This window comes from Ascaphus truei, chromosome 12 (assembly GCF_040206685.1).
Source record: "Ascaphus truei isolate aAscTru1 chromosome 12, aAscTru1.hap1, whole genome shotgun sequence".
Lineage (NCBI taxonomy): Eukaryota > Metazoa > Chordata > Amphibia > Anura > Ascaphidae > Ascaphus > Ascaphus truei.
In genome coordinates, this window is record NC_134494.1 from 36986659 (window position 1) to 37011712 (window position 25054).

The 25054-nt window shown below is 44.5% G+C and overlaps 1 protein-coding gene across 1 annotated transcript in view; it reads right to left on the reverse strand.

Annotated features, from left to right (window-relative positions):
• The window catches only part of DCDC1 (doublecortin domain containing 1), a 262271-nt gene that overhangs the window by 59376 nt on the left and 177841 nt on the right, over positions 1–25054 (reverse strand). Inside the window, 1 exon segment of the mRNA XM_075567322.1 lies at positions 857–980. Coding sequence (XP_075423437.1) covers positions 857–980 — 124 coding nt within the window.

Genomic DNA, 25054 nt, shown 5'->3' on the forward strand with positions numbered 1-25054 from the left:
TTTTAGGCAACAACCGTTACCTTTACCAGTAAGTATCGCAGGGTCCCCGGAGCTGAAAATAGTGCGGCTAAGCTCTGGGGACTGCCTGGTACCCATCCTTCAAATAAAGGGGAAGACAAATGGACGTGATTGCTGCTTTAAAACAAACCGTTTACAAAGCATTGTTGAGAAACCGTTCCCATCTACAATTAACAGGGGATCAGTGTGGTCTCCCATCAGTGGGGTCTCCCATCAGTAGGGTCTCCCATCAGTAGGGTCTCCCATCAGTGGGGTCTCCCATCAGTGGGGTCTCCCATCAGTAGGGTCTCCCATCAGTGGGGTCTCCCATCAGTGGGGTCTCCCATCAGTAGGGTCTCCCATCAGTAGGGTCTCCCATCAGTGGGGTCTCCCATCAGTGGGGTCTCCCATCAGTGGGGTCTCCCATCAGTGGGGTCTCACATCAGTAGGGTCTCCCATCAGTAGGGTCTCCCATCAGTGGGGTCTCACATCAGTGGGGTCTCTTCTCCATGATAGCCATTATCAGTTGTAACAGTTAAAGTCACTGACTGATAATGAATTATACCTTTAGAGATAAAGCCACTAGAATCTATTAAACTCAGCAATATCTCATAAGCTATTTAGTGCTGAAAGCACCTCAGACATTAAGGATTACATTACCTGGTTTAAAATGACTTATTGTAATGTAGACGGCAACAAATATAACAGTTTGTCAACAAGTTATGGTGTGATAAACATGCATTTAAACATAGTTACACTAGCAGTAGTTAAACATTTCCAAAATTAGATGATGAAAAACAGTGGGTTGTGTTATATTAGCTCCTCTATCTATCATCTGTCTATCAGACGTTCATATTACCTCATTAATTTCCCCATTTGGAACCACAGGCCACATGTAGGTAAGTTTGTTCCACAGAGGATTGTCCACTTTCGAGTGCCTCCATTGGCCCGGTTTCGCTGTCCCTTCGTGCTTTATGGCCCATCTAAGAAGGAAGAAATATCAAGTTTTTAGGATCCTCAAAATTCTCCAAGATGTATCAAGACAAAATTGGTGCAAGCGTGGCAGAAAGGAAAACAATGTCACCTCCGCAATGTGTCCAGTTACTTTACCGCTACATTTGCTTTAGTTTGTAATTTGTGGAGTGTCAAAAGTAAGAGTTACTTAAAGAAGCAACCCATGCAAAAGATAATACTTACTACATTTTTTATTCAACTCTTAATGCCATTTTTAATGAGTTTTAATAAGTGAGCATCCTTTGCTTTCTATAGCAAAGGATGAGGCTCTAGCCCTCCTCCTGAGCAGTGCAAGATCTTTGCAACACTTTCCTGTTTGTGATAATTTGTTGCCAATGTTCCCAGCCGTTTGAGCTGCGAACTGTAACAATAGATAATGTTACCTTAGTAATGTAAGAATACATTGTAGCTACTGAGTTACATTGACTGAAGGAATGATTGAAACTGAAAGGCAGCCATTTAGTGAACAATAGGACGTAGGATCTTTGCTGATCAATCACAGGAGAATGAAACGATTGGCAGCTTAGGTCAATAAAGGTAATCAGAGGCTGCATATTTTAAAAACAAAATAAATATTTTTTTTTGAGAGTGCCTTGCAGACTGCCACTTTAATATCCATGTTCTTATGAATATATCACATTCTGTGGCTCTGTAGGTTATCTTTTCCTTGATTTCTTTGTGCCAAATAATGCCAGATCAGATATTGTACTGATCGCTTGATCAATCTGCACTTGGTATCAGGTACTTGATAAACTAGGGGAAATTACATTGAGCATTACCTCTCATTTTCAGCTATGTCCTGGCGTCTCTGCCAGCTTAATGGGTAAGCTACGTAAAGGTGCGACGACGAGTATTCTAAAACTTGCCTTGGAAATTCTGGGGCAATATCCAGGTAATGCTGCCAACGCGCCCTTAAAGAATTCATTCTAAAATCTGTGTCTGTCTCAGGTAATTGTGGTATATTGCCCTATATTCCTGAATACTACTGAACAAGCAAGCTTCTACCAGTAACATATAGTTAGCATCAAACTCATACCACTGATATTTGCACATTCTCTTCAGATGCCACTAGATGGAGACAACAATTCACACAATTGTATAACAAATTGTCCTAAAATGCTGCTTTTTTTTTTTTACTTTCTATGTTCCGAACGCCGTCAAATCTTTTTAGCGGGGTGATTGACGTATTGTATCTCTCGTGGTAGCTGCAACACAACTTTGTTTTAATGTATGTTTTTAACCAGAGTTACCCAACTGGGGGTTGATATGCCTGTTGCTGCTGTTGAATAACGTAATCAGGAGGGGAAATCAGGGACGTTGGGGCGGGGGAAGGGAGGCAGAGAGGGGGGATGGGGGAGGGGATCCATGTACATTAGAAAGATGGGGTGCAAAGAAGATTAGGGAACTAGTGAGACACAGGTATAAAAGATGCCACCGGTGAGGAAGGTGGGGTACTTCTATTGCTGTTGACTTGACAGGTCAGGTTTATAGGATATTTCTGCTTCAGCACAGATGGCTCAGTCTTCAACTAAGCCACTGATTGAGCATGTGTGCTGAAGCATGGATCTCCTTACAACCTAACCTGTTGGGGGGGTCTTGAGGAATGGAGTTGAGAACCAGTGATGTAGCTGGCACAGGAACACTTTTGGTAACCAGCTTGTCCCTTGCCTCTGTGTATGTGAGACAGTCCTGTCTTAAAGCTGCAGAGCAAGCAATAACATACATGTGTGTTTTTTTAAATAAATTAGTTCTGTACTAAGAGAAAATACTTGTAGCATTATTTTTTTAAACCACTCTGAATATTTTGAATGTATTATAATGTAACAAGCATTTTTTGTTTCTATAGCAACCATTTACAACGTCACATCCCCTTCTTCTGCAACAGGCTCTGGCACACCCCTTTTTGAGTCCTGCCCTCTCTCTAGCAGTGCACCAATTGTATCTAGTGACTGCCTGGTCACATGATCTTTCCCACAGAACTTTGCATCTTTGGTCCTCTTCTGCTGCACTGACAGCCATTTAGTGAACCCCCGAGCCGAATCTTCGCAGATCAGTCACAGGAGAACGGATCGATCGGCAACTTAGCTAATTATTTCTCCTCCATGTTTATTGCTCTCAGCAATTAAACACTCTAGAAGCAAATACTTTATTTGTTATGTCAACATATATAATCCTAACAATACCGATCACTTTATATATGCAAATTGGTCTCCATCTCAAATCATTTGTAGATTCCCCTGTTGAGATTTTGTTGATGCCTTTGAAAAGCATTACATGACTCACCCAAATAACAGAACCTGAAGTGGAAGTCGGGATAAAAGCTTGCGCTCATTGTGACTGCTCTGGTCCCATTATGGGAGTATACAATGACATATTGCATGACAACTTTGGATTAATTTCCTAGTCTGTCCAAGAAGTTATAAGACAATCAGCCTATCCAACAGGAGTACTTTTGAGTACTCGGTGATGAGTATTCCATGACATAAGTATTTCTGAGGGAAATTTCCTTGCTACTCTCTTGAAAACAAACATGTGACCCTGTATGACGAATATGATAGGGCAGTGTTTTTCAACCAGGGTTCCCCGATCATCCTTAAAGGGTTCCCTGCAATTGGTACCAAATACAGAAGAATTTAAAATGCATCAGATCTCAGACACTCTATTAGAGAGGGTTGGGGTTCGTTACAATGTATCTGATCTCAGGCACGCTATTAGAGAGGGTTGGGGTTCCTTACAATGCATCTAAGCTCAGACGCGCTATTAGAGAGGGTTGGGGTTCCTCAGAATTTCCCAGTATTATTTTAGGGTTCAAGTTGGGAAACCGCTGTGATAAGGTATAATTTCTCTAGATATCATTTCCCTTTAGAGTTTAGAGTATCTTGCACACACATAAACCTTTCCAGATCTGACTTGTTCATGTATTGCATTCTCCAATTCTGCAACAGGTCTGAGCCATAAAAGGCCCTCACCAAAGTTGTGTTTTTAATACACGTTAGATGATATGAGAGAGCCCACAGCTGCAGTTATTGGAGGGCTGCAATGTTGTTGTTTTATCTCCACGGAAGCTTTTCCCTGAGTGAAGTGTTCAGCCATATTTAAAGGGCTGCTTCACATTGCAGCGCGTTCATCTTCAGCACTCAACGCGGCTTTAAATTCAGACAACCGGCCCTGGATTCACCACAACAGATAATGAGAGTCGAGTGATTTAGTGCGGGCGACGCCAGCAGTGAAAAGGTTAGCCCAGAATAAAGCATACAGGCTCTTGTTATTCCTTTCCAGAGTTTAAAAAGCATTTCAACATTAATTGCAGCCCTTAAACCATAAAAAAAAGAAAAAGAAAAGAAAGATGTAATGACGTATTTTATTCCGCTGCCTTTTTGTTTAATTCCAAATACATTGGTAGACTTTTCTGGCGAAATACTAAAACAATTATCAATTAAAAAAACAAAAAAAAAAGGATAATGAATGTGTATTTTATTCACATTAGATCATGTATCTCCAGCGGATACCCACAGATTTGATGGTCTTCAGCTGCTGTGTATTTATTTTTCTCTTTTTTTCCATGTGATGTGCAGCCCCATCACTGCTGACATTTAAATGAGTGAGTATTCAACACAAATGTGATCATTTGTACAGCATCCAGTGTGGCACCATACTGAGATGATTGCTTCTGGGAGCCATTCGTGGCTTTTCGAATACGGGGGGGGAAACCCAGGCGAAATTTTTTATCAATTTACATTTTTTCCGTGATTAATTTTTATGCAAATAAGGGCCCGACAGTGCTCCCATCTCACCTGAATCATTCGGATCATCAAAGACAAATTGAGCATCACTTATTTAAAAAATAGGCTTTAAACTACTCTACAGCTGTGTTGGAAAATGCTAAGAGCAGGGCGTGCACTTTCTAATGTAACAGGAATACAGAAGAAAATGCCAATTCTGTTGCATTTATTCCTTAAAAGACATAAACATGAAGAATAACAATTCAGTGAAAACGATTATTGTTCGCTGTGTCCTGTAAACCAAATGCTCAGATGAATTATTCCTATTTCTAAAACGTAATGATACAGTGATAATATTAATCTGTTTATATATTTTCCCCAGGTATTTTTGATGCCATACAATTATGTACAGGGCTTACTTATACATGCTTCGGAGGTGGAAAGGCAATTTTGTTGTCATAGTTTTATAACTTTAAAAAACAATTTTAAGGAAAAATATCGGTTTAAGCCCTATGCAGTCTCTCCTCTGTGTTTTATTTAGCGATTAGCACATTGATACTGTAACAATATCATATTGCCATCTCTACCTGCTTCAGTGCCAGAGAAAAACAATATGAGGCCTACAGTATGTAATCGGAAATGGCTTTTTTTGGCAGAAATACGGCACGGAGAAACCGCGTTATTACCCCGTGTGTGCGCCTTTGCACTAACCTAAAACTTCTCAATCCGTGGCAGGAGCTTCAAAAATGATTTTTTTTTGTTTTGTTTGGCGCACAGATGTTAATGGTACAATATGTACCGGAAAAGAATGCATCTGCGCCCCCAAAAAAGGTGCGTCAACATCATTCGCCAAACGTAATCCCATAAAAGACCGTGTGAGCGCATAATTACAGTAAGTAGCTATGTATCAACCAGGAAACATATTTGATGCTTAATTATATACAGTAGGTTAATAAAAATGTATTGTTTTCACATTATTGCTATTTGAATTAATAGTACACTAAAAGTTGGTATTTCCTAATACTAGTAATAAATTAAAAAAAAATACATACCATTTTGTTTTCATTTAAATTGTATTAATCAGGTATTCAACATGAGGGATGCGTCAAAAATCATATGAAACAACAAAGTATGCGTCATATATATGTAGTCTTCATAAATGCGGCACATTTTATGAAGGTTTGTTGAAATGTAATTTGGACGCACAATAAAAATGTGTAATGAAATCTTAGCAGGCTACTGTGTGTTTTTGCTTGTTCGTCACGGTGGCCGGTGGGTCGGGCCCGTGCTGTGTCGCGTTCTCCTCCCAACCCCCCAGCAGACAGTCCATGCATGCACCCGGGGCTCAGCATGGGATAGGAGTCCGACCTCATAGAGACAATGCACAGCACCCAGCACAACCACCAGAGGCCTATGAGACCGGCCGAGCCCCAACCTCACAGTGCGGGTAAGAGCAGGAATCACGGGTGCGAGAGAGAGTGAGGGAGAGTCACAAATATGTAACACATAGATATATCTGTATTTTTGCCTACACAACAGAAGGTAGGTGTGTGTGTGTGTGTGTATATATATATAAATATATATAAATATAGATATAAATATATATATATATAAATATATATATATATATATATATATATATATAGTCATATGGTTTTGAAACAAAAGGTGGCACTGTGCTCATTTTAATGTCATTTCCCAGAATCCCTTGCTGCAGTAGAAGCACTGTATGCTGGGTGATAATGGTGAAAGGCAGGGTTGCAGACCTGTCTAAGGCCCATAATATAGTGTGTGCGCGTGCCTGTGCAAACGCGCGTGCACGTGACGCACACTGTTTGTGTGTATGTTGTGAGTGGGTGAGTGAGTGAGTGGGTGAGTGAGTGACTGACTGACTGAGTGACTGACTGGGTGAGTGCCTGACTGGGTGGGTGAGTGACTGGGTGGGTGAGTGAGTGACTGGGTGGGTGAGTGACTGGCTGGGTGAGTGAGTGACTGGGTGGGTGAGTGATTGACTGGGTGGGTGAGTGATTGACTGGGTGGGTGAGTGAGTGACTGGGTGAGTAAGTGACTGGGTGAGTGAGTGAGTGACTGGATGGGTGAGTGACTGGGTGGGTGAGTGACTGGGTGGGTGAGTGACTGGGTGGGTGAGTGACTGGGTGGGTGTGTGGGTGACTGGGTGGGTGTGTGGGTGACTGGGTGGGTGTGTGTGTGAGTGACTGGGTGGGTGGGTGTGTGTGTGGGTGACTGGGTGGATGTGTGGGTGACTGGGTGGGTGTGTGTGTGGGTGGTTGACTTTGACTGGGTGACAGTGGGTGGGTAACTGGGTGACAGTGCGTGGGTGGGAGACGGTGGGTGACTTACCTTGACCGGGTGGTGGTTCCTGCCGGCAGACAGTTCCCCTCCTGGCACTGATATCCCCGTGGCATCTGGCTGGGGCAGGAGGTGGGTTCGGGAAGTTGGCGGGGGGCAAGAGTGGCAGGCTGGGGCAGGAGGGCCGCGCCGCGCTTCCCCTTCGTTCCTCGTTGGGAGCGAGGGGGGAGGAGTCTGGAGTTTGCGGCTGGGGCATGAGGGCCGCGCCGTGCTTCCCCTCCGTCTGGGAGCTGGTGCAGGGCAGCGCATGTGATGGTGAGGCTGGGGATGTTTCTAAGCGTCCGGGTTTGGGTGAGACGGGGGGAGTTGTATTTGTGCGGATGGGGAGGTTGCGGAGCAGGGGAGGGGTAGATGTACGTATCAGGCGTGAATAGGGTGGTGCGGGCGTGAATAGGGTGGTGCGGGCGTGAATAGGGTGGTGCCGGCGGGAAGGCGGAATTTTTGTGTGCGGAGCGGCGAGAGGGTGATGGTTATGATGGGAACCGGGAGAGGGGGGGGGGGGTGTGGAAGGTGAGCTGCGGTCCGGCTGACGGGGGAGAGTGACGGGCACCGGGAGGGGGGGGGGGTGGTGGTGGTGTGTGTGTGTGTGTGTGGCGTTGGTCAGAGGCGCACGCGGTCACCGTGTGAGGAGAGTGTACGGGTGTCTCTTCTCCCTGCCTGGCTCCTCCCTGCCTGGCCCGCAGGCCAATGAGCTGTCCAGCAGACATACACACACAAACATTATTTGAGACTTATATATATATATTGTACTTGCGTATGTGATGTGTTTTTACCGCAGCATTTATTAGGATGTATTTTATTTATTTTACTTTAGAAATCATACAGAAAACATTTCTAAACACCACACACATACTGTACATACAGACACATACATACATACATACTGTGAGATAGTCCAAAGATGTTAGGCAGCTTTCTGCCCCATTTTAGAGCAGAAAGTGCAGGAATAGCTAAAAATGATCCGTTCCACAGCTTCCCATTAACTCAGGCAGCTGGATGGAAAATCCAGACCACAGATTACAATGGCTCTAGTTCTCCCTCACCTGCTCTTCTAATCACATGCACAGGTATTTAGAGCAGAGAGGTTTTGCATTTGACTCTCTCTCCTTGGAGCCTGGAGGCTGGGGGTATCGCTGCTCCCCTGCATCCAGTATCGAGGTTGACGGCCTCTCCACGTATCACAGTACCAGAGGATTTGCCTGGACACCCCAAACAGATAAGACAAACAAATGGTTACTGCTGTTGCTAAAAGACTGTGCTGTATCTTGTGTCCCTAAATGAGAGAGCATTGTTTTAAGCTGGGGAACCAGTTTAGTTGGCCAGCAGCTGTTAGAGAGACTGATTCTGATGTGTAGTTAGATCCCTGAAAGGGATAGGATTTGCTTATATGATTTTGGTTTTATTTCTTGAAATAACAGTGTGGGAAATATTGTAACACTGAAATGTGTGAACTGCTGAATGAAAGTATCTGAGTACCTCTAACCTACACATGTTAAAGCTGCAGTACCTTACTTGGATGAAAATAAAGCAGGCAGAAGCCTGAGTTAAGCAGCATAATACTTTGCATGATCCTGTTTGTTGTATAATTAACCCTAGAAGACTGTGTCGGGAAGAACCCAGACAGACGTCAGCACTACAAAAGAGGGGCGTTTGTCACATATGGTGGAGAATGCGGGCAGACACTAAAAAGTCTGTGGGTTTGCAAATAAATGCGGGGGTTTAAAATGGCCGCCCAGCGGAACTAAAGTACAGATGCTATGAGTGAAGTCTGTCCCGCTGTGTATATCAGTTGTGCTTCTAGCATACACAGAGAATGTGCGAAGTGTGGATGCAATAGCACCCTGAACCCAAACAGAAAACCAAAATGTTTTGCTGAAGAGAAAAAATTTTTTTGCATCTAGCAAGTGCTGTTTGTAAAGCTTATGCCTTTTGCTGAAGTGAGTGAATTTGCAGCTAGCAAGTGCTGTATGTAAGCTGCTGAAGTAAGTGAAATTGCAGCTAGCAAATTGTCCCTGCCGGGTTTCTAAAATGGCCGACGTGAAATGTTTGTTGTGTAATGTACGTAACCATACAAAACAGTGTCCCTTCAGGCCATACTATGATCACGACCCTGGAGGAGAGCCGTACCCACAGATGAATTTAGTATGCTGGGCCTGTCGTGAAGTAGGTCACATGGAAGATGTGTGCCCCAAAATTTTCAAAGACAAACAGCTGCAAAAGCAAGCAACGCCCTGTGAGTGCAAGCAAGATGTGGAAGCTGATAACAGTGAGTGTGTGCCCAGTACCACTGATATCTCTGGAGCTAATAAAGCAAAAAGAAAGAAAACTGTTCCTCAAGTCACAGGGGAAGTGACCGAGCCACTTGAACCTGCACTGTCAGGACATGCGTCAGAAAGGCGCCGAGATGAGCAACAGCCCATAGGGCCTGGCGCAATCGTCCCAGGAATGACGACACGCCTAGAGATGACAAAGGCTACTGCTACCATCATAGGCAGAGAGCCAAGCGAATCAAAGAAAACAAGAACTGACTGGAAACTATGCTATGAGATGTCCCAGAAAGATGTGCAAAACTTCATCACAGAGTTGGGGGTTTCTCGGCAAGAGGCTAGCGCGCTTAAAGCAGAGCTGGAAATCTCACGCCATGAGGTCTACGCTCGCAGCACAGAGCTGTGTACATTGAAGAAAACCTATGAGAATACCCTGAGTAATTTAGAGACTGTAAAAAGAGAGAATGTAAGTCTGACACAGAAAAATTCAGACTTGACTGACCAGATCAGTGAAGGTGATGAGAAGCTTCACCAAGCAGAAAAAGTGGAGAAGCAATTGATCCAGGAAAAGTTAGAAATGCAGGAAGCACTGCAGAATACAGAATCAGCGGCGATCCAGGCGACACAAACTGCAGAGCTCCAAAAAATGGAGGCGCTGATGCAAACCCAGAGCAAGCACCAGAAAGAGGTGAAGACCCTGAGGGAGGTCTGGCACGATCAGGTTGAAGAGCTGCAGAAGCAGATGGCTGAGCGCGAGATACAGTGTGCCAAGAGAGAGGAGGTGTCCGTCCGTCAGGTGGTTTGCCTGACACTGCGCTATAAAAGCGAGATGGCCGATATCTACAAGCAGCTGGACCACACGGCAAATGAGGGGGCCCGGCTGCAGCTGGAGCTGGACAAGACCCGGAAGGAGCACCTGCAGCTGCAGGTCAAGAATAGAGAAAATGAAACAGAGTTAAACCTCGCTCTGAAACAGATGACGGACATGGGAGAAGCGGCTAAAGTGGTTCAGTCGGGCTATCAATCCTACCTCCTAACCAAGCAAGCTGTACGTTCCTATACGTGTATCTTCAATGCTGTTGCAATATTACGATTTGCTATAAAGATGAAGTTGGAGAAAGAGATTCCAAGGCTAAAAGAGACACGGTCACAAAAGGAGACCAGGGAAAGTAAACTCAATGCCATCACTGATGACAAAGAGGAAGGAGAAAGAATTGACTTTGATTGTGCTGCTGTTATTCCAGAAACAGATAGGCACCCTCCTGAGAATATACTCCCTGATCTGGGATTCAAAAATCCAGATCCTCAATTTCATTTACGTTGTCCAGAAGATTATCAAACTAGTGTACACACCCAGGACAACACAGAAGATGTTTTAGCCAAGTGGGTGGCAGTTCATGAAAAAACAAACTTGTTGACAGATCCTGATGACATGGTTAATATGGACTACGTTTGTACAGAGGCAACTAGGTCTCCAAAACCCAAAGGCCTGGTAATGGCCACAAAAGGGAAATCAAAGATTGAAAAGAAAAAACAACGAAGGTTAACACGGCGCCTGAATAGTTCCATATCTCACCAATCTGGACCACACTGTGGAGCCAAGGAGAATCTGGTCCAAGGGTCTCATCAGAAGCTAAAGAAACAGTCCAGTCATTTGCAGGTTGCAGCGGGCTATGAAATAAAGTCAAAGGATGCAATAGACTGGAAGTCAAAAAAAAAAAAAAAAAAATGTTTGGGGGAACTGACCGATTTATTTTTTTATTACACGTGTGGACTATGTCACGGACTTAACTATGCAAATAAGCATTTTGTCAATATTACAATGTTATATTGGTTCTCTGTGTTGAAAATGTAGCTAAACTACAAATTAATATACAGGGTTGATGGCCCTTAAGATTACAAGGCTGTAGTATAAGAGAAAAAATATTGGTAGCTTACAATATGAAAAAAAAAAAAAATGCCCTTTTCGGTTGGTAAATTTATAATGAAGTTCATATTCGTGTCATGTAAATACTTAATGTTGTACTGAGCAGTTAGCTCAAGCATTTCAGGTAGGACGCTCACCCCAGTGAGGTCCATGGCCGCTCACCCCAGTAGGTGTGAGCTGGGGAGGGGGATATGTGAGATAGTCCAAAGATGTTAGGCAGCTTTCTGCCCCATTTTAGAGCAGAAAGTGCAGGAATAGCTAAAAATGATCCGTTCCACAGCTTCCCATTAACTCAGGCAGCTGGATGGAAAATCCAGACCACAGATTACAATGGCTCTAGTTCTCCCTCACCTGCTCTTCTAATCACATGCACAGGTATTTAGAGCAGAGAGGTTTTGCATTTGACTCTCTCTCCTTGGAGCCTGGAGGCTGGGGGTATCGCTGCTCCCCTGCATCCAGTATCGAGGTTGACGGCCTCTCCACGTATCACAGTACCAGAGGATTTGCCTGGACACCCCAAACAGATAAGACAAACAAATGGTTACTGCTGTTGCTAAAAGACTGTGCTGTATCTTGTGTCCCTAAATGAGAGAGCATTGTTTTAAGCTGGGGAACCAGTTTAGTTGGCCAGCAGCTGTTAGAGAGACTGATTCTGATGTGTAGTTAGATCCTTGAAAGGGATAGGATTTGCTTATATGATTTTGGTTTTATTTCTTGAAATAACAGTGTGGGAAATATTGTAACACTGAAATGTGTGAACTGCTGAATGAAAGTATCTGAGTACCTCTAACCTACACATGTTAAAGCTGCAGTACCTTACTTGGATGAAAATAAAGCAGGCAGAAGCCTGAGTTAAGCAGCATAATACTTTGCATGATCCTGTTTGTTGTATAATTAACCCTAGAAGACTGTGTCGGGAAGAACCCAGACAGACGTCAGCACTACAAAAGAGGGGCGTTTGTCACAATACATACACACACTTACATACACACACATACATACACACACACATTAACAGCGGCCGGGCGCGAGCGGCCCTATTATAGAAAGGCTGACTAACCACAGCCAACTACAACTGCCGCGCGCACAGCGCAGCAAGTGCGCTCTCTCTACAACAGCCCTAAGACATGAAAATGAGCACACAGTAATATTTCCATTTGCTATATGCTTTACTGTGGAGGGTTTCTGTAACTTTTTTTTTTACCCACCATAACTTAACTAAGTGTGTGTGTGTGTGTGTGCGCACCTGCGCACCTGCGCGCCTGCGTATACCAGTATATATATATATTTTTTTTCTGCACATTTAATGTACTGTTTCTTTTTTTCCCCCAATTTTTTTTTAAATTAAATCAATGGTGTGTTTTAGAATCGAGGAAATACGGTAATTAGTTTTAGAAATAACTTTTTCACGCGTCCCCCTTTCTGGACCATCAATAACACACAGAAAATCACCTGACTACTTCCCTGCCAAAAGTGACCCGCCGCATATTGCAACTGGAAGGAATCTGGCCGAACTAAAAGTCCCAGCATTGTGTTTCTTGGGCTGCTCGGTCTGTCCGCGAGAGGGTTAAGCAGATTCCGAACACTTATGCCCGCACGTGGCTATTGTGTACAGCACAGAATCTGAGCTGCGCTCTGCACACAAGACTGCAGCTAATTACATGAAGAGACAGATCCCGCGTAGCCTGCAGGCTTTCTCTAGCAACGCAGTGAGTATGGGCTTTAAGTCAACAGGCAGGTAGTGAGGGAACCCAAATGTTATTTGACAAGGCAGCAGATCCCATCACCTAAGGTTAGAAAGCAGACAAGCCACACTGTGCATGGAAGTAAAGACAGAGAGATTTCAAGCAGATTGTATCTGACAGAAATCATATCACGGCCGCACTTCCTGACGAGGTCGGCATCATCGAAAACTACACACTCTATGTTTCCCATCTACCCCTTTAACATATTTCAAAGGTACATTGGAGGTGACAGCTCGGTACACAATGGTTAGCGACTTTTAGAAGCATGTTTTCCCTTTGGAGATATTAAAGTAACAGTTACTGTACAGCAGGTCGCAGTGTTGGTTGACTTCACCCTAATATAGGGGTGGCCAACTCCAGTCCTTAAGGGCCACCAACAGGTCAGGTGTTAACGATATCCTTGCTTCAGCACAGGTGGCTCATAAAAAAATAGAATGAACTAGCACTCACCCTGCCTAATATAAGATGGAGATGGGGCTGCTATGATGCTGCATGTATACGGCAAGATGCATACTGTATTTCTGACTGCACACCCTACGCCTTTTGACCAAGGTAGATGTTATACAACCAGGGTGATTTCCGACTAATTAACAACATGACACCAAGTGACGCGTATTGCACCTTTTCCTGCGTTAACGCGCATTGACCTGAATGAGCGTTAACTCCACAACATAACCTGTGCCAACATTTAATGCCCGTGACCCTAAGACAGGGGCGGGCAACTTCAGTCCTCAAGGGCCACCAACAGGTCATGATATCCCTGCTTCAGCACAGGTGGCTCTATCAGAATGACTGAGCCACCTGTGCTGAAGCAGGGATATCCGGAAAACCTGAGCTGCTGGTGGCCCTTGTGGGCTGGGAGTTGCCCGCCCCTGTCCTAAGAGATAATGGGGCTGATGTACTAAGATCATATTTACATTTTTATTGCGTGTCCTCATTTTAGTACGAAATTTCCTAAAACGCGCATTGTGTGTGTAAGGTCGGGATGTGTTACATCGGGCCTGCACAATATACGGCACGCGGGCCGCATGCAGCCCGCCCGGACTCACAGTTGTGAGTCGTGAGGGGGGAGGTAAGAGTCGTGAGGGGGGAGGTAAGAGTTGTGAAGGGGGGAGGTAAGAGTTGTGAGGGGGGAGGTAAGAGTTGTGAGGGGGGAGGTAAGAGTTGTGAGGGGGGAGGTAAGAGTTGTGAGGGGGGAGGAAAGAGTTGTGAGGGGGGAGGTAAGAGTTGTGAGGGGGGAGGTAAGAGATGTGAGGGGGGAGGTAAGAGTTGTGAGGGGGGAGGTAAGAGTTGTGAGGGGGGAGGTAAGAGTTGTGAGGGGGGAGGTAAGAGTTGTGAGGGGGGAGGTAAGAGTTGTGAGGGGGGAGGTAAGAGTTGTGAGGGGGGAGGTAAGAGATGTGAGGGGGGAGGTAAGAGTCGTGAGGGGGGAGGTAAGAGTCGTGAGGGGGGAGGTAAGAGTCGTGAGGGGGGAGGTAAGAATTGTGAGGGGGGAGGTAAGAGTCGTGAGGGGGAGGTAAGAGTCGTGAGGGGGGAGGTAAGAGTCGTGAGGGGGGAGGTAAGAGTCGTGAGGGGGGAGGTAAGAGTCGTGAGGGGGGAGGTAAGAGTCGTGAGGGGGGAGGTAAGAGTCGTGAGGGGGGAGGTAAGAGTCGTGAGGGGGGAGGTAAGAGTCGTGAGGGGGGAGGTAAGAGTCGTGAGGGGGGAGGTAAGAGTCGTGAGGGGGGAGGTAAGAGTCGTGAGGGGGGAGGTAAGAGTCGTGAGGGGGGAGGTAAGAGTCGTGAGGGGGGAGGTAAGAGTCGTGAGGGGGGAGGTAAGAGTCGTGAGGGGGGAGGTAAGAGTCGTGAGGGGGGAGGTAAGAGTCGTTAGGGGGGTAAAAGTCATGTGAGGGGGGGGGAGGATAATTTTAATGAAAGTGCGGCCCGAATCTGCTTTCCTTGGAGCAGTTTGGCCCGTTTCACTTTATAAGTTGTGCAGGCCTGACTTACATAGTTACATAGTAGTATGTTGATACATACAGCGCATAGTTTGCTGTTTGAAACGCATTGTTTGTGACCCTCGTGCTGAATACCTGATATAAACAATTGAAATAAACTGAATTCTGTGTATTTTGAATTTATAACTAAACTGAATATGCTACTAGGGGCGTTGGAGGTATAGGAAAAAGCACAGGCTGCTTTAACTCCTTCAGTTCTGGACAGTTACGGTTTCCAGTGGGGAGAGGAGGGGGGAGGGGGGGGAGAGGGGGGAGGGAGGGAGGGTTGGGGGGGAGGGGAGGGTTGGGGGGGCTGTGATTAACAATACTGGGCAACATTTCCCACCAACCTTGTATAGTACTGCACAAAATCATGCAATATAAATATATATACGGAAATATCAGTGTATATATTTTATAAGCAACACAATATTTGTATATATTTGTCCACTTGCGGTGTGCTTGACTTGTAAATATAATCTTCATTTATTAATAAAGATGAAACATATAGACAGAGATGTAATATGTAAATCTATCTAATAAATACTTATGACATAAAATGATACTATAGATGACCCCGGCAGATTTTTAAAAATGTACATTTAAAGCTGCAGACCAAGCAATATCCTACGTTTTTTTTAATAAATCAGTTCTGTACTATGAGAAAATACGTGTAGCATTTTTTTAAAAACAACTCTGAATTACATTTTTAATGGATTATAATGTAACCAGAATTTTTTGTTTCTATAGCAACCATTGACAAAGTCACATCCCCTTCCTCTTCTGAAACAGGCTCTGGCACACCCCTTTTTGAGCCCCGCCCTCTCTCTAGCAGTGGACCAATTCCATCTAGTGACTGTCTGGTCACATGATCTTCCCCACAGAACTTTGCGTCTTGGGTCCTCTTCTGTTGCACTGACAGCCATTTAGTGAACCCCCAAGCCGAATCTTCGCCGATCGATCGAATGAATCGATCGGCAAGTTAGCGACTTATTGTGTGAATTTTATTAATGCACATATTAAAGGGGGGAGGGAATTAAATAACATTTTAAAAAAACAGCAGCTTGGATAGTAAAGTCCCTAAATATCCTGTGCTCTGACATCATTCAAAACTCCACAGAAATGTTGGGACAAAACCAAGAGACAGGGTCAAGCGCACATCAGATTCCTTTCCAAGTTATACCAACAGACAGCAGGGTTGCAGGATATATACCAATGTTGTTTTATAGAAAACATTACATATTTAAACTGCCCGTAATCACATAATCTTAAAGCAGGTGCGTAAGTAGCATATTCAGTAATGCTTTTCAAACCAGTTATTCAAATAACCGCGCATAGTATATACTGGCATTGATTTCCGCTTCGGTATGCATTCGTTCTGTTTTATTACAGGGCTTTCTAAAGTGTTACTGCTCAATTTGTAACAAACATTAACAAGTGATCGCAGTGCTATTTCTGTCCATGTACAGATCTGTATATTTAATTGCGAATATCACCTAACGTGATGTGACTTTCTCTAACGGGAAAAGGTCAGAAGAAATGACTGCAGAGAGACGGCACGATTGACGGACATGAAGAGGTCAAGTGCTTCTTGACCCTCTTTTAAATTAAACGAAGTGAGAAATCAGGGGTCTGAGTGTGTGTGTGCGTATTCCCGATGCACGCCATATATTTACTGTACACATCTCGCTGGGTGCGACTTTGGAGTTTGCTGGTCATTTGAAACCATTAAAAAAAAAAAAAGATGACAAAACAAACGTTTCAGCTGAATCCCACAGTCAACACATACGTTTGCTTTGTTGTGAGTGTGTCTTTGTTGTGTACAGTATATAAATGATTGTTGGTTGGTAATGTGTCACAATGTTACATATAATATTTGCATAAGTGCTTGGCACACCCTAGCTCCAAGAAACTTCCTATTCTGCTGGCATGACAAACTACTTGCAGATGGCAGAAAATAGCTTAACTATGATTCACTTGGAGCTAATCTGAGATTTTGCTCAATCACGCTGTGTTGAAAATTGGTGTCAAACTGTAAAATGGCATGGTTTGTTAAAAGCATTTAGATTTTAATTCCAGACCCCTAAAATTCACCTGAATGCAAATCGCTCTGATCCATAACTGAACTCCAACCTACTGCTAAATAGTTTCCTCAACCCGATGGCAATTATATTTAAATTGTTAAACAAACAGTTCCTGCAATGGGACGTAAGCATGAAACAGACGACTTTACAATTGTTTTCTTATTCTAAAGTATTGGATCACTATTGGCGCTGCACCGTTTTCATGCTACATCGTGATAGTCAAGAAACCAGAGATGAAGTTGATCAACTTGGTACCTCAGATTATGTATGTGATATATTGAATCAATAGATTGATATCTTAGATATAATAATTAATGGGTGCAATGTGTGATTAAAGTAACATGGCAAAAATGATGGAGGGCTAAGAGAAGTCATCCAGAAGTGAATCACTTATATGCACACCACTATGCTAAAGTATAACTTTTAATAGACCCTAATTAAAACATATAAATTCAAAGTAGATGAGGTTGAAAAATAGACATACATCCATCAAGTTCAACCTATGCTAAATTTAGACAACAGATACTTTATCCTATATCTATACTTACTTATTGATCCAGAGGAAGGCAAACCAAAAACCCCAGTGCCATATCTAATGATATCTCATACGGGGAAAAAATAATTCCTTCCTGACTTCAAATATTGGCAATCAGACTACTCCCTGGATCAACATCCTTCCCATGTTTACTTATTTGGTATATACCTTTCCTTTTTTAAAAAGATGTCCAACCTTTTTTTGAACAAATCTATTGTATCTGCCATCACAGTCTCCATGGGTAATGAATTCCACATTGTAACTGCCCTTACTGTAAAGAACCCTTTCCTTTATTGCTGGTGAAATCTCCTTTCCTCTAACTTTAAGGGATGCCCCCGAGTTCTTTGTACTGCCCTTGGGATGAATAGTTCTTTTGAAAGCTCCCTGTATTGTCCCTGAATATATTTGTATATAGTTATCATATCCCCTATTAGACGCCTCTTTTCTAATGTAAATAACACTAATTTAGCTAGCCTCTCCTCATAAGTTAGATTGTCCATCCCCTTTATTAATTTGCTGGCTCTTCACTGCACTCTCTCTAGTTCCATAATGTCTTTTCTAAGTAGTGGTGCCCCAAATCGTACTCCATATTCAAGGTGTGATCTTACTAATGCTTTGTAAAGGGGCATAATTATGTTTACTTCTCTTTCATCCATTGCCCGTTTAATATAAGATAAGATCTTGTATGCCTTTGCAGCTACTGCATGACTTTGGGCACTATTGCTAAGCCTGCTGTCTACAAGCACTCCTAAATCCTTCTCCATCAAGGATTCCCCCAATGTATCCTCATTTAATTTGTAAGTCGCCTGTTTATTCTTGCATCCCAAATGCATAACCTTACATTTATCTGTATTAAACCTCATCTGCCATTTACCTGCCCACGTTTTCAGTCTCTCCAAGTCCTTCTGGAGAGAAATTACATCCTGCTCTGATTTTACTACCTTACTCAATTTAGTACCATCAGCAAAGATAGAGACTTTGCTCTCGATGCCAACCTCAAGGTCATTAATAAACACATTAAAAAGCAGGGGTCCCAGTACTGATCCCTGAGGTACTCCACTCACGACCTTAGCCGAACCTGAAAAAGTTCCATTTAGGACAACCCTCTGTTATCTATCCTTCAACTAGTTTTCAATCCAGGTGCATATATTTTTACTGAGTCCAATTTGCTTAATGAACATAAATCATAAGGTTAAAAGTTCAGTACATGGATCTTCGGCTGCAAGGAATCACCACTGAGAAAGCAACTGGAGCCATGGAATCCGCAGCTTAAGGGGATCCGGTAACCCCTTCAGGGTTCTGAGCACAATAATCACCCCTGTTACAGGATCCCTTTAAGCTGCAGACCTCACGGCTCCAGTTGCTTTCGCAGTGGCGGTTCTGAAGTTCCATTATTCTACTGCTAGCAGCCTCTCCATGCGGCTAACTTAGCACCCCTCCTTTTTGATCCCCAGAGTTAAGTGCATATCTACTCTCAACGTTAAAGTATTGTCACCTATTTTTATGGCAACTCTAGCCATCTCTCATCCCTGCATCGCTCCAGCACTCCCATCAGTCAGTGTCTATGTGACTAGAGACACGTGTATTTAAAAGGCTATTAAGCCGATATTCACACACAGTGTCCCACTGATTTTCTCCAATGGGGAGGATATCCTCTATGTACTCAACTTTTAACTTAATGATTTAATTAGGGTCTATTAAAAGTTAGATTTTAGCATAGTGGTGTGCATATGTGATTTACTTCTGGGTGACTTCTCTTACCCCTCCAGCATTTTTGCTACAGCCTGATAGGACATAAAATTAGACCAGAAAACTCAAGTAATAGAGATCTTATCAATCCCCATTGTACTGCACGTCCCAATTATTTCATCCCTTCCTGTACTGCACCCTGGAACATAGAAGGGAAAGGTATACAGGAATATACCAAATAAGTAACCATGGGGAGGGGGTTGATCCAGGGAGTAATCTGATTGTCATGGCACTGTGTCACCATGGTGACATCGCTTCACCATGCCGACGCAGCGGCACATGACGCTGGCACGTTGATAAGGAGGGCTGCTCTCCTACATTGGCCCTATTCTCCCCCCACACACAATTCGTTTCATTGCTGTGGGGAAGAGCGCGGGGTGTCTGTGACCGTAATACCTATTCTTGGGGGGTGTAAATGGCCCCCCGGTCGCACTGCTGCAGTATAAGGCCTCGGTCCCGCTGCGCTAGGTGGCGCGGGAGGCCACACGCGAGTTCCCCACCAGCAGGGGAATCTTGCGGAGCCGGTCCCGGTCCCGGTCCCCCCTGGCTGCACAGCTGACTACACGCTGTGGCGCGTCAGCCGCTATGGGATACAAGAGAATTGTAATCCCTAGCGTTGACGCGTCACGTGGTGTGGCTGTGAGCCAATGGGGAGGGGAGGCTTCAGGAGGAGGAGAGACTTCGGGGAGCGGGGAGGAGTGTGGAGTGAAAGCAGCGTGAGTGCCTGTGTGCCTGTCTGTGTGTGTGTCTGAGTGCGTGCGTGCCTGTCTGTGTTTGTGTATGTGTGTGTCTGAGTGCGTGAGTGCCTGCCTCTGTGTGTGTGTGTGTGTGTGTCTGCGTGTGTGTATGAGTGCCAGCCCGAGCCCGTGGAGGGAGGGGGGGGGAGAGTAGCGGGTCCCTCCGCTCAAGCCACGCCCCCCCTCCCGCTCAAACCTCCCACTCCCACCCACCTCCCGCTCCGGCTCTTGCTCCCTACAGACCGCATATCGCGGTCTGTGTCTGTCAGCGCCCCGCCAGTCTGCAGCGCGGGAGCGCTGACTCTGGGAGCGGGGCCTTAGCCTTATACTCAAAAGTATGTCCTACGTTTCTTTCAGTAACTTTCCTAGTTGTTTCAATGTCAGACTAGAAATAAATACAGATGTAGCAGGTTTTAGTGTCCCCTCGGGTGTGTTATGATGGGAAATCTTTTGATATTCAGCACTAACATTGCCACTGAATCCTGCGGAAACTCGGTTTCATATATATATAAATAAAACCAAACCCTAAACGCAAAAATAATTCAGAAGTTTCAGATAACACAAAGAAGTACGGAGAGATGCATGCTGGGTATTACCCAAAGAGACAGGGAAAAGAATGAATGGCTTTGAACAGGGCCGCAGACAGCTTTGCCTGGGCCCAGCACTAACATTTCCACTAGGGCCCCCCACGTGTCGGCAGCCTTGCGAGAAACCCTCTCCCCCCTGTTTTCTCTTACACTCCCCCCCTTCTCACACACACCTCCTCACTCCCACCCCCGTCACCTTCTCCTCCAATATTATTTATGTATTTATTTATTTATAACATGTGTTACCAGGAAGTAATATATTGAGAGTTACCTCTCATTTTCAAGTATGTCCTGGGCATACAGTTAAGACAAATAATACATGGTTACAAATACAGTTACATAAATGAACAGGGTATACATTATATACAAGACATTGCATGCACAGTTAGATAAATCACAGTAATAACAGTTAGTTATTATAGAATAATAAATAATATATATATATATATATATATATATATATATATATATATATATATATATATATATATATATATACATACATATACCATATCACATTTTAAGTTATGGTGGGTGAAAAAGGCAACAAAAAACATCCACCATTAGCATATAGCCAATAAAGAATATCACTTGTGAGCACATTCACAAGTCTGTCTAAGAGATGTGAATGTGCTCACAAGTGATATTCTTTATTGGCTATATGCTAATGGTGGATGTTTTTTGTTGCCTTTTTCACCCACCATAACTTAAAATGTATGGTAAACCTACCCAGCCTAGAAATATTTCAAAGCAAGTATAAACCAGCCTCACACTGATGATACCCATCAAGGTTGAAACATGTCTGTGAGTGGTTTGTACTTGCTTTGCTTGTCCTATGCTGTGCTTAAAAGCTGTGTGAACGGCGATGCATCAGCTTAAATGGGCTCCATGTATGGATATTCCAGGCAAAAGGTGCCACATTGTGTGCTCATTTGCATGTCATTTCCCAGAATCCCTTGCTGCAGTGGAAGCACTGTATGCTAGGTGATAATGGCAAAAAGCAGGGTTGTAGACCTGTCTAGGACATGTGAATGTGCTCACAATTAATATTTTTATATGATCTATACACACATATATACATACATACAAGGCTCGACAAATGCACTCACCCGCACGCCACGGGCGAGTGCATTTTGGGCACTGTCAAGTGCTTACCTGCGGCGGGGTTCGGCGGCGTGGTGCGGCGATCTCCTGTAAATTGTAATGTTTCCCCTGCAGTTCCTGAAAAAATGCCCATGCGGCACCAAAATGATGCAGCGTTGCAGGTGGCGGTGTTTACACAGCGCTGCACCGCGATCTGCGGTCTGGGAGAAGATGCAGGAGATTGCACCGGGGGGCGTGGCTGGGGTTTTTCAGGGGCGTGGCCATGACCTCACGCGGCAGTTTCGCCCTCATTGGCTGATCCACCGGCGGGGGCTTGGCCAACCCTCCGTCGCAAATTGTAAATACAATTTGAATGTCTTTGGAAAATCTTGTCGTACTGCACGGCTGCACATTCCACGCGAAGGTAAATACTGGGCCAAGCCCAATTGAGGGGCGGTGCTTGTTCGCGAGGCGCACACCGAGGCATGCGCTGTATAAGGCACTGGGGATGCAGCCTAAGGGAGGGACAGATGGGTGGTGCCAAGGGAGGGGGAGGGACCTTTAGTCCTGCAGGTGAGGAGGGAGGGACAACTGGGGGCGATCCCAGAAAAGGGTAGGGCCCGTCTTTCCTTCACACAGAGAGAGCTGTAGGGATGCCGGCAGGGAGGCTGGGCCCGGGACAGCAGTCCCGGCTGTCCCCCCCCCCCCTGTCGGCGGCCATGGCTTTAAAACTAAACAAAAATCTGTGACATCATAACAAGGGGGAAGAAATGAAAAATGGTGGTGGGCCGGACATATCACAAGATGAAATGACCATCGTTGGACAAAGATGGTACTCGACTGGATGCCAAGAGAGATTAAAAGACCAGGACATCGTCCAAAAGTAAGACGTGAGGATGAAATCAGAAAATATGTTGGCGCAACGTGGAGAAGAGAGGCTTGCAACCGCGCAATACGTGGAAAATCATTAGGTAGGCCTTCACCCAGCAGTGAATGAACAAGGGCTGAAGATACACACACACACACACACACACAGGTGAGAAGAGGGGGAGGGGAATAATGGCATGCACTGTATCTGAATGTAGTATACAGTCTAAAACCCGGAATGCAGCATGTTGGTGATGTTCAAAGTTCTGAATTGATGGAAGTTTCTATTTTTATGGTATGAGTAAATATGGTACTTTGCTTTCACTTTGCTGCATCGTGTGTGCACAATTAAACATAATTGCTTGCATGCTGCGATAGAGATGTTGCTCTAGCTCAGGGGTCGACAACTCCAGTCCTCAAGAGCTACCAACAGGTCAGGTTTCCAGCATATCCCTGCTTCAGCACAGGTGGGGCAGTCTTCGAGTGAGCCACCCATGCTGAAGCAGGGATCCTGAAAACCTGACCTGTTGGTGGCCCTTGAGGACTGCAGTTGCCCACCCCTGCTCTAACTTTTGCAGTAAGTGGCGTTTCGCAGTATGTTGTTACTTTTCACTAATGAAGCATTAATTATGCTTTGCATACCATTTGCCATAGGAATAGACTTCTGGCCTCTGAACGAGTAAAAGCGTTAATTGATGCACGAGCCCTAGGAACGTCTGTATGAAATGCGGTGATATTGTATTTCCTTACTCTTCCTGAATAACACTAGGAAAGCCTACACACAGTATATGGTAACCTTCAGCACACAGGGTTTCAGAACTCGCCTACACACAGTATATGGTAACCTTCAGCATACAGGGTTTCAGAACTCGCCTACACACAGTATATGGTAACCTTCAGCATACAGGGTTTCAGAACTCGCCTACACACAGTATATGGTAGCCTTCAGCATACAGGGTTTCAGAACTCGCCTACACACAGTATATGGTAACCTTCAGCACACAGGGTTTCAGAACTCGTCTACACACAGTATATGGTAAACTTCAGCACACAGGGTTTCAGAACTCGTCTACACACAGTATATGGTAACCTTCAGCACACAGGGTTTCAGAACTCGCCTACACACAGTATATGGTAACCTTCAGCATACAGGGTTTCAGAACTCGCCTACACACAGTATATGGTAAACTTCAGCATACAGGGTTTCAGAACTCGCCTACACATAGTATATGGTAAACTTCAGCACACAGGGTTTCAGAGCTCGCCTACACACAGTATATGGTAACCTTCAGCATATAGGATTTCAGAACTCGCCTATACATACAGTATATTGTAACCTTCAGCATACAGAGTTTCAGAACTCGCTTATGGATACAGTATATTGTAACCTTAAACTCAACATGGCTAAAACAGAGCTCCTCATATTTCCTCCCAAACCTGGCCCTACTACCTCCTTCCACATTACTGTTGGAACTACGATCATACACCCAGTAGCCCAAGCACGCTGCCTAGGGGTCACACTCGACTCCTCTCTCACATTCGTCCCTCACATTCAAAACATTTCTAAAACTTGTCGCTTTTTCCTCCGCAATATAACAAAGATACGCCCTTTCCTCTGTTGCTCGACTGCTAAAACTCTGACTCAGGCCCTCATTCTCTCCCGTCTTGATTACTGTAACCTCCTGCTGTCCGGCCTTCCTGCCTCTCACCTGTCTCCCCTACAAGCTATCCTAAATGCTGCTGCCAGAATCACTCTACTCTTTCCTAGATCTGTCTCAGCATCTCCCCTCCTGAAATCCCTCTCCTGGCTTCCAATCAAATCTCGCATCTCACACTCCATGCTTCTCCCCACTTTTAAAGCTTTACACTCTTCTGCCCCTCCTTACATCTCAGCCCTAATTTCTCGCTATGCACCATCCCGACTCATGCGTTCTGCTCAAGGATGTCTTCTTTCTACCCCCTTTTTATCTAAAGCCCTCTCCCGCCTTAAACCTTTTTCACTGACTGCCCCACACCTCTGGAATGCCCTTCCCCTCAGTACCCGACTAGCACCCTCTCTATCCACCTTAAAGACCCACCTTAAGACACACTTGCTTAAAGAAGCATACAAATAGCACTGTGAACATTCTGAACACATGATACATAAAGCTTGGCCCCCTGCAGACGCACTTACCAGAACTCCTTACTACTGTCTCTGTACGTTCTCCCTACCTACCAATTAGATTGTAAGCTCCTCGGGGCAGGGACTCCTCTTCCTTAATGTTATGTTTATGTCTAAAGCACTTATTCCCATGATCTGTTATTTATACTATCTGTTATTTATTCGATTACCACATGTATTACTGCTGTGAAGCGCTATGTACATGAATTGCCCTATATAAATAAAGACATACAATACAAT